This window comes from Nerophis ophidion, linkage group LG11 (assembly GCF_033978795.1).
Source record: "Nerophis ophidion isolate RoL-2023_Sa linkage group LG11, RoL_Noph_v1.0, whole genome shotgun sequence".
Taxonomy (NCBI): domain Eukaryota; kingdom Metazoa; phylum Chordata; class Actinopteri; order Syngnathiformes; family Syngnathidae; genus Nerophis; species Nerophis ophidion.
In genome coordinates this window covers 30,655,090-30,664,846 of record NC_084621.1, presented here as the reverse complement: position 1 = coordinate 30,664,846, position 9,757 = coordinate 30,655,090, and the positions used below count along the sequence as shown (strand labels likewise).

Genomic DNA, 9,757 nt, shown 5'->3' with positions numbered 1-9,757 from the left:
TTTGAGACATTGTTTATTCCAAAATAAAAAGACAGACATCATCTGGTGTTTACTGTAACAGAATATGGCACACTGCAACAATTGGCAAAATTAGTTGACATATCCCCGAATAAATGAACCATCAGCAGAAAGAACGAGAGCACCACCACCGCCACAAACAAACTTCATATTCGTACCCCCCCCAAAAAAGCCACAACAGGTTTGCAAATAATTTAAAGTGGCACCTTTTGAAAATTGCGCACAATAATCATTATATAAAAATAGGACTCTAGTGAATTACAGCAGCAAGGCTTCACTTAGGAAATGATTGGAATTAAAAACCTGAGTGGTTTTGCCATGAACTCCTTCTACAAACCCACAGTATTAGAATAAAAATGGCGTAGACAGGGGGGGAAAAAAAGGCACATTCAGTTCCAAGTGGGATCATACTGGGTCCAACCTGGAGGAGGGGCAATATAAATCCTGCGGCCTCTTGAGAAGAAACTGACAACCCCTCTGTAGCCTGTCCGTGGGACCCCAGACTTCAGGTCGTCCATTATTCCCAGGTTCTTTGCAAACACTTTAAAGCTGTCCTTGCTGGAGTACTGCAGGCGAAAGGGCCCGGGTCCCTCCAGCTGTCCCTGCTTGACATTTTCAAAGGTGACCAGTGGAGCGCTGTAAACCTCCTTCTCAAAGTTCTTCCTGTATGTCTCATCCTTCAAGTAACTCAGGTCCAACTTTGTGAAAGGCACGTATTTAGAGTTCAGTTTAATGTATCGCAGGTAGTTGTCAAAAAACTGACCCAAACTCACGCCTTGCCGGCCAAAGGTCAACGTCCGGGAGATCTCCGGGCGGATGCAGGCGTGGTCGCGGCGCTGCGCGGGCTGGCGCATCCAGTCGTCCCAGAAGGAGGCGGGCCACTTCGGCTCCAGCTCCTCCCACACCTCCCTCAGCAGCATCCAGCCCAGGCCGGGAAAGAAGTCTGTCCGGTGGAGCAGGTTGGCCGCAGCTGGGTCCACAAAGCCGTCCCTGCCGTTGTCGTTCCAGGCTGACACGCACCACAGGCTGGGGTCGGACTTCAGGAGCGGCAGCAACGCTCTGAAGTACTCAAAGAAGTCTGGCGCCACCTGCAGAAGGACAGGAGAGGAGGCAGTCAGTCTGTAAAAAAATTTACAGAGACACAGGCAATACCTCCAGGTCGTCTTCCACAATGATGACAGTCGAGTAGTTCCTGAACACTTGACTCAGAGCCCAGCGGTAATGTCTGGAGATCTTGTAGTACCCCTTGAACCTTTTGTGCTCTGGTGGCACAGCTATGTCTGACAAGTCCGGCTGTTTCAAATGAGTGACCAGACTTCCGTAGGAGCGGATCACATCGGCGGTCTCAACGTGCCCACAATCTTGGCTCACTATGATTGGATGGTGCCTGTTAGAGGGGCGGGTCTGCAGCAGTTTGTCCAGGCAGCGTTTCACAGAGACCCGGTCACAGGCAATGACCAGGACGGGGATGACAGGCTGGAGAGGCAGGAGGAGTTTCAGCTTCTTGTCATCGAGTCCCAAGAGCACCTGGTGGCTTTTGATATCTGTCAGGATTTTGTTTTGGATCTCCAACTCAGCCTCGAACATGTCCGCCATGCGCATCACGTCGGCCACCACGTCGTCGCCGGGCATCACCGTCTCTTCTCTCTGCTCTTGGCCGGGCGACCCGCCCCACAGCAGGAGCACCAGGATGGCGTTCCAGCTGAGGAACAGGAAAGTGCCACACAGAATGAGGGAGCCTCGCTGGCGGAGCATGGCCTGGTAAGGCACACACGGTCAGGGGGAAGGCGTGGGAGGACAGGGTCTGCAAATAAAGTGTTCTTGTTACAGATAATTATTAAATGAGGAAAACACGGTCTGAGAGTTGGTGCCACACTTGGGCCGGGAGGGCGGGCACGGTTTTAACATATCTTTGGAAAATCAAAACATAATCTGCAACAAAAGAGGCAAAAATATGAGGTTGACTTAAACCGGCTACACCTCCATCTCCCACTGTTATTGTGTATAGAACAGTGATCCTCAAACTTCTTACACCAAGTACTACCTAAAAAACACATGGCTCTCCAACTACCGCCATAATGACCAACTTTAAAACACAGTAGCATAGTAGGCCTACATATTAATTAAAAGCAAGGCTGTGGTTTTATTTAACAATTATATTTAACATTTTTGGCCACTGTAACATTACACACAGTTTAAGCAGTACCACTGTGTTTGAATATAGAAAAATAAAACACTGTTCTTTAGTCAAGTGATTATTTGGCGTACTACTAGATCAGTGGTTCTCAACCATTTTTCAGTGAACATTTTTTTAATTCAAGTACCCCCTTGAAAAAAAAGAGATAAAAAAGTAAAATACAGCATTATGTCATCAGTTTCTGATCTATTAAATTGTATAACAGTGCAAAATATTGCTCATTTGTAGTGGTCTTTCTTGAACTATTTGGAAAAAAAAGATATAAAAATAACAAAGCTTGTTGAAAAATAAACAATTGATTCAATTATAAATAAAGATTTCTACACATAGAAGTAATCATCAAGTTAAAGTGCCCTCTTTGGGGATTGTAATAGAGATCCATCTGGATTCATTAACTTAATTCTAAACATTTCTTCGCAAAAAAATAAATCTTTAACATCGATATCTATGGAACATGTTCACAAAAATGAATATTGCATTGTTGCATTTCTTTACACATTTTATGAACTTACATTCATATTTTGTTGAAGTATTATTCAATAAATAAATTTATAAAGGATTTTTGAACTGTTGCTATTTTTTGAATATTTAAAAAAAATCTCACGTACCCCTTGGCATACCTTCAAGTACCCCCAGGTGTACAAGTACCCCCATTTGAGAACCACTGTACTAGATGTTATCCGTCGTTTGAGAATCACTGGTCTTTCATATCCGTCCATTTTTTTGTACTGCTTGTCAGTGATGAGCTCGAGCATATCCCAGCTGACTCGAGGTGAGAAGCCTAACATGCATGTTTTTGGGATGTGGGAAGAAACTGAAGTACCCGGAGCAAAGCATGCAAATACAAATATATGGGGGGTTGTCTTTATTTTTATAGCCAAGATTTTAATAGTACGGCCCGCGTGTGCACAGACTTTCCTCCATGCGGCCCCTGAGCTAAAATGAGTTTGACACCCCTGGTGTAGAAGCTCAAAAAAATGGATTATACTTGTATATCGCTTTTCTACCTTCAAAGTAATCAAAGCGCTTTGACACTATAATACGTTATTTACTATTTCGAATACATTAAAAAAATACATTCCCTTGTCATGACTTTCATAATGATTGAGAACGATAGGCAACATTCCAAAAAAAGTGAAGTCCCCCTTTAAGTGGCGTTCACTTGAAACTTTTGAGGATGAATTGTTGCGTTACAAACTTGTGTGTGATGTTGCTTCTTGTTTGTAATTATTCCAAGCTTGGTTCAGTTATTCTGGGCCTTGAAGATTCTGGACTATTGACATGGCTTCCGGTATTTTTTGTTCCATTTGATCCTTGTAATTATGAAACTGTCACATTGGGTTCATCTGCCGCTGCATACACATAACAAATCATTCCAAGCTGATTTGTTATTTGTTTATTACACACATAAATTATTCCAAGCTGATTAGTTATGTGTATGCAGCGGCAGCTGAACCGTTTGTGACAGAGTTTCATAATTACGAGGATCAAAAAATACCGGAAGCTGTGTCATTAGTCCAGAATCTTCACGGCCCAGAATAACTGACCCAATGAGAAAGCAGCACACTAAAATAAACCGATACTGGGTATACACTTCTAATAAACAGTGAAGTAGTTGATGTGATTAGCTCGCAGAGTCGAGTCGAAGTTGGGGCTGGAAGTCTTTGAAATCAGTTGGAAGGTCTGCTAGCATTAGCATATTTAGCTGCCTCGTCACCGACTTCAATGTCTCGATGCCGTCACAACAGCTGGGTGCTGCAGCTACTTTCCAAACATTACAAATCACCATACTTTAATCCAACTGACCATTCTTTTAGAAAAATAAAAACAATTTCAGACACTTTAGATTGAATGTTCACGTGTAATTTCTTTCGGTGCTGTCTGACGTGTTACTTTGTCGTCAGTCGCAAACGAGAACGGTACTCTCGTATTACGTGATCACACAAATATCACAAGATTCGAGCGGCCATATGCTGTATTAGATGTACAATCAACCAATTCATGAATTTCCAAATGGATATCGACTGATACATACTAAATATAGATCACTCAACAAACAATGTATTCCTATCTGTAAAGTTCATAATCGGTTATCGGTTTGTACCAGTGGTGTGCCGTCAGGGCCAGCAAGCCCTTCTCTGGTGGCCTATCAAACAGAAATCATGATCAGAATTAAAGATAAAAGTATTTTTTTAATTTAATTTCCATAAATATCTAAAAGTATTCATATTCTCTTCATGTCCTATTATGTTGCTTCTAGCGTGGTTGTTTTTAGGTTATAGAGTTTTTATCCAATCAGAATTCAGCTAGTTTCATGTTGCCATGCTGTTCCAAATCTGCCCGAAGCCTTCAGAATCAACAATGCTGGCGTCTGTACACTGTAAGTGAACAGGGACATACAGTTGATAGACGGTTGTGATAGCCAATCAGATCATGGGTTGTTGTTAGTAAGGCCTTCTAGATGGTGTAGTGGAATTTCTGACCATTTATACCATATTTTGTGTCTGTTTTAGTCCAAAAAGAAAGTCTGTCTAAAAGCCTCTGAATCACTGGAAGAGCATATGTAGGTGAAAGTTGAACTTGCGGTCGGGCTAACCATTCTACAAAATGTTTTGCTTGTATATTATGACGAAGGGAATCAAGAATGTTTCAGAGCTAACAAGTCCAAAACAAAGGGACCTTGACACATGAGGGAAACATATAAAAGTCCAGTAGACCAATATTATGTTATGATTCGCATGATTTCGATCATCCACGTCTCTCCGGAAGGACGTTGTCTGTCTGCATGGTCAATTCAATCCAACTCTGTACTTTTGATTATGGGTAAATAAAACTTTTGTACTAAAACCACCTTGTTTGCTGTTTAAACTTTGGGCCATCCACCACATAAGATTGGCGTTGTCGGCAGGATGGTCTAGAACGCTGCAGGTCAACATCCGCTAGCGGTCCCTCTCTCAGGCAGACAGAGGTTTGCACGCGCGCATCTACAGGTAAGCAATTTTGCTTAAAGTGTAAAAGCTGTCTGTCTGGAGATGACCGGGATTGGTAAGACTAATTACTGAACCTGTTTTTGATTAAAAAAAAAACCTCGGTCTAGCAGGTTGTCCAAAAACAACCTGGAATGGGGTATATTATGGTTGCATTGGGTTGTTTTATATGTGATTATATTGTCTGTGTGTTTGTCTGAAAACTTGTAATTTCTGGTTTTAACAATAAAGGGAATTGTTAATAGAATTGTGGTGGTTCAGGAGTATGTTCCACAAACGATTTGAGACAAATACATTTTTTAACCTCTCCCCCCTCTGGCAAACGGCAAAGGGACGGATTGATCGATTGATTGATACTTTTATTAGTAGATTGCACAGTTCAGTACATATTCCGTATAATTGACCACTAAATGGTAACACCCGAATAAGATTTTCAACTTTTTTTTAGTCTGGTTCCACATTAATAAATTCATTGTACAAATATATACTATCAGCATAATACAGTCATCACACAGGTTAATCATCATAGTATGTACATGTAATTATTTACATTATTTACAATCCAGGGGGTGGGATGAGGAGCTTTGGTTGATATCAGTACTTCAGTCATCAACAATTGCATTAACAGAAAAATGTGGACATTGAAACAGTGTAGGTCTTATTTAGTAGGATATGTACAGCCAGCAGAGAACATAGTGAGTTCAGATAGCATAACAAGTACAGTACATACATTAGAAGTACATTTGATTAATTACATTAGGTTGTTTATAATCCGGGGAGATGGGATGTGATTGGAGGAGGGTATTAGTAAAGTGTTGAAGTTGCCTGGAGGTGTTGTTTTAGAGTGGTTTTGAAGGAATATAGAGATGCACTTACTTTTATACCTGTTGGGAGTGCATTCCACATTGATGTGGCATAGAAAGAGAATGAGTTAAGACCTTTGTTAGATCGGAATCTGGGTTTAACGTGGTTTGTGGAGCTCCTCCTGGTGTTGTGGTTATGGCGGTCATTGACGTTAAGGAAGTAGTTTGACATGTACTTTGGTACCAGGGAGGTGTAGCGGATTTTATAGACTAGGCTCAGTGGGGGTCTTCTTCTGCAAGTACGCCAGTTTAGCACAGTTTGGGTGCAGCTAAAGTAAAGGCATTTTTAACTAGCTGGCAGTACATTGGACTATAAAAAAATTGTTACGTTTGTGAATGTGCGACACATCTGTCTTTGTGGAGCTGCAGCGGTAGAAAAGTTTCATTTTTAGTGACCTTTTCAGTGAGTCCGGTAAAGGGGATTGACTGAGCTGATATTTGTCACGAGTTCTGATTAGTGGGCTGCAATTAGACAGATGGAGATCGGGCTCCATACGGTAGAACTTTGGTGAAACCTGGTGAAGCTGTATGGAACTGACCAAACATGATGCCTGTAGATTTATTGGGTGATTCCCAGTGACTCTACTGTGTCTTAAATTTGAGCTGTGTTTTCCGTGATTAGTCAGATTGTTGTCACAGGGTCTGCTCCGCTGGACGGGTTAATCGCCGTTTTATGAGTAAGAAGGGACCTGTGTTGGTGTTTTGAGACGGCCGTTCCACTAAAAGCACACGTGCATAATTGTTTATATTTGTTCGGACATGGGGTGGGTTGCATTTTGTTAATGTGTGTGTATATTGGTGAATGTTGAGAAGTGTGTTGGATGTAGAGTGATTCAGTTTTTGTTGGTACATTTATAAATATCCATCCATCCATCCATCTTCTTCCGCTTATACGAGGTCGGGTCGCGGGGGCAACAGCCTAAGCAGGGAGACCCAGACTTCCCTTTCCCCAGCCACTTCGTCTAGCTCTTCCAGGGGGATCCCGAGGCGTTCCCAGGCCAGCCGGGAGACATAGTCTTCCCAACGTGTCCTGGGTCTTCCCCGTGGCCTCCTACCGGTTGGACGTGCCCTAAACACCTCCCTAGGGAGGCGTTCGGGTGGCATCCTGACCAGATGCCCGAACCACCTCATCTGGCTCCTCTCGATGTGTCTTTACTTTGAGTTCCTCCCGGATGGCAGAGCTTCTCACCCTATCTCTAAGGGAGAGCCCCGCCACACGGCGGAGGAAACTCATTTCGGCCACTTGTACCCGTGATCTTATCCTTTCGGTCATGACCATAGGTGAGGATGGGAACGTAGATCGACCGGTAAATTGAGAGCTTTGCCTTCCGGCTCAGCTCTTTCTTCACCACAACGGATCGGTACAACGTCCGCATTACTGAAGACGCCGCACCGATCCGCCTGTTGATCTCACGATCCACTCTTCCCTCACTCGTGAACAAGACTCCTAGGTACTTGAACTCCTCCACTTGGGGCAGGGTCTCCTCCCCAACCCGGAGATGGCACTCCACCCTTTTCCGGGCGAGAACCATGGACTCGGACTTGGAGGTGCTGATTCTCATTCCGGTCGCTTCACACTCGGCTGCAAACCGATCCAGTGAGAGCTGAAGATCCCGGTCAGATGAAGCCATCAGGATCACATCATCTGCAAAAAGCAGAGACCTAATCCTGCGGTCACCAAACCGGAACCCCTCAACGCCTTGACTGTGCCTAGAAATTCTGTCCATAAAAGTTATGAACAGAATCGGTGACAAAGGACAGCCTTGGCGGAGTCCAACCCTCACTGGAAATGTGTTCGACTTACTGCCGGCAATGCGGACCAAGCTCTGGCACTGATCGTACAGGGAGCGGACCGCTACAATAAGACAGTCCGATACCCCATACTCTCTGAGCACTCCCCACAGGACTTCCCGAGGGACACGGTCGAATGCCTTCTCCAAGTCCACAAAGCACATGTAGACTGGTTGGGCAAACTCCCATGCACATTTATAAATATGCGTATTTTAATAACAATCATGCATGCACCTACAGGTCTGATCTGTTTTATTTCCCTCTCTTGAAAGATAATTATTACTCCCACACTGCCGCACCCCCCTCACTTATTGTGCTGCGAGTTTCACGCTTTTTCTCACATCCCTGCTAATCTGTAAAAGTTGGGAAATTGTCCAAAATGTGTGTGTTTATGAGAAGATAGACAAAGTTTATGTTCAGAAAGCATTTATCAATTTCCGTTTATCGGAGGTCGGGTTGCGGGGGCAGCAGCCTAAGCATAGATGCCCGGACTTCTCCCTTCCTAGCCATTTCGTCGAGCTAAAAGTGAATGATAAATGTTGTTTATTATTATTAAGGTCTGACATAGCACAGCTGTGCTACTTGGTGAGAAAAATAGTTGACTGTTGAGGTTGTTTTTAATTGTGTTGGTGATCCCGCCCGGTTAACTGTGTGGGTGTGATTGGGATTGTACAATATTGTAGTTTTGTAAGAAGGGGCTGAGATTTTGACTACAGAAAAAGGCTCTCTGTCTTTGTTAAAAAAATTGTGTTCGCGCGTGTGATGCAGTAATGAAAAGAGGTGTTGTGAGAGATAAGACATAGCTGTTTAACGATTACCCTCCAGTCCTTTCCGAATATATTTTTGTTGAAAGTTTGAAATAGTACACGGTGTGAACAAAAATAACAAAGGAGCCTCTGTTAGGAGACATTTTGAGATAAGAGATGTGTCTTGGAAACAGAGGCATGTGCAGGGCTGTGTGACGTGCTGCACGTTGGATGTGGGCCGGAGAGGTGTGTCACTGTTAGCATACATAGCATAGCATAGTTTAGATTAGCATAGGATTGGTTTAGCATTGAGCTAGGTTAGCAAAAATTAGCTTGCTGAGTTCTAGTAAGGCTAGGTTAGCATTTAGCTTGACAATAGTAGGTGTGTTTGGACAGCTGTTTTCAGTCTGAGGAGTGTACGGGTAGTATGTGCTTGCTAATTCCAGTCAAATAAAATATATATGAATAAATAAACATTTAAATATCAATAAAAACATTTGGATTGTGGGACATTGAAGCATAGGTTGATTCATCATTCATTTATTTTATGTGTTTAGTATTAAGTTTGCACAGCCTTGAGGCTCTGCTGATCCAGTTAAGATACACACGCACACTCATCATAGATTAGAACACTTTGTAGATGTGAATTAATAGTACATAACAAATAAATTAATAACATATTAATTTAAATATAGTGAAGATAAATTGATTATTTAAATATATTGACATTTTAATTATTTTAAGAATAATCACAATAAAAGAAAATTTTAATTTACATCCAAAAATATTTTTAACCTTTATCTGTGTAAACGGGTTTAATCAAAATATTGGCGACGTATATAGTCACACATGTGTGAATCATGGAGTCTGAGTCACAGGTTTGGTCATGAACATACAACATAATACATCAGATAATTTCATATCATTTCACATTACATTATGTCCGAAAAGGAGTAGGAAGAAGCAAAGCTTATTCAATCCTACCCCTTTCCCAGGTCAGAGCGTTTACAAATATATACATTCATTTACTGACCTTTTAATAGTATTATGCAAACATTGACCTCTGCTTTTGCTGCACTTGACTATAAGCTGCGTTTTCTTTTAATTGGATGTTTCTGAAATTGCTACTACTACTACCACCACCACTACTACTAC

The 9,757-nt window shown here is 42.3% G+C and overlaps 1 protein-coding gene across 3 annotated transcripts in view; it reads right to left on the bottom strand.

The window, feature by feature from the left end:
- Positions 1-9,757, bottom strand: part of LOC133561900 (alpha-1,3-mannosyl-glycoprotein 2-beta-N-acetylglucosaminyltransferase-like) — a 44,619-nt gene continuing 34,862 nt past the window's right edge. For all 3 annotated transcript variants that reach the window (XM_061915545.1, XM_061915546.1, XM_061915544.1), the window contains 2 exons: positions 1,171-1,822; positions 1-1,106 (listed from right to left, as the gene is read on the bottom strand). In XM_061915545.1, coding sequence (XP_061771529.1) covers positions 408-1,106; positions 1,171-1,773 — 1,302 coding nt within the window. In that variant the 5' untranslated portion in view covers positions 1,774-1,822 and the 3' untranslated portion in view covers positions 1-407. The remainder of the gene's footprint in view (positions 1,107-1,170; positions 1,823-9,757) is intronic.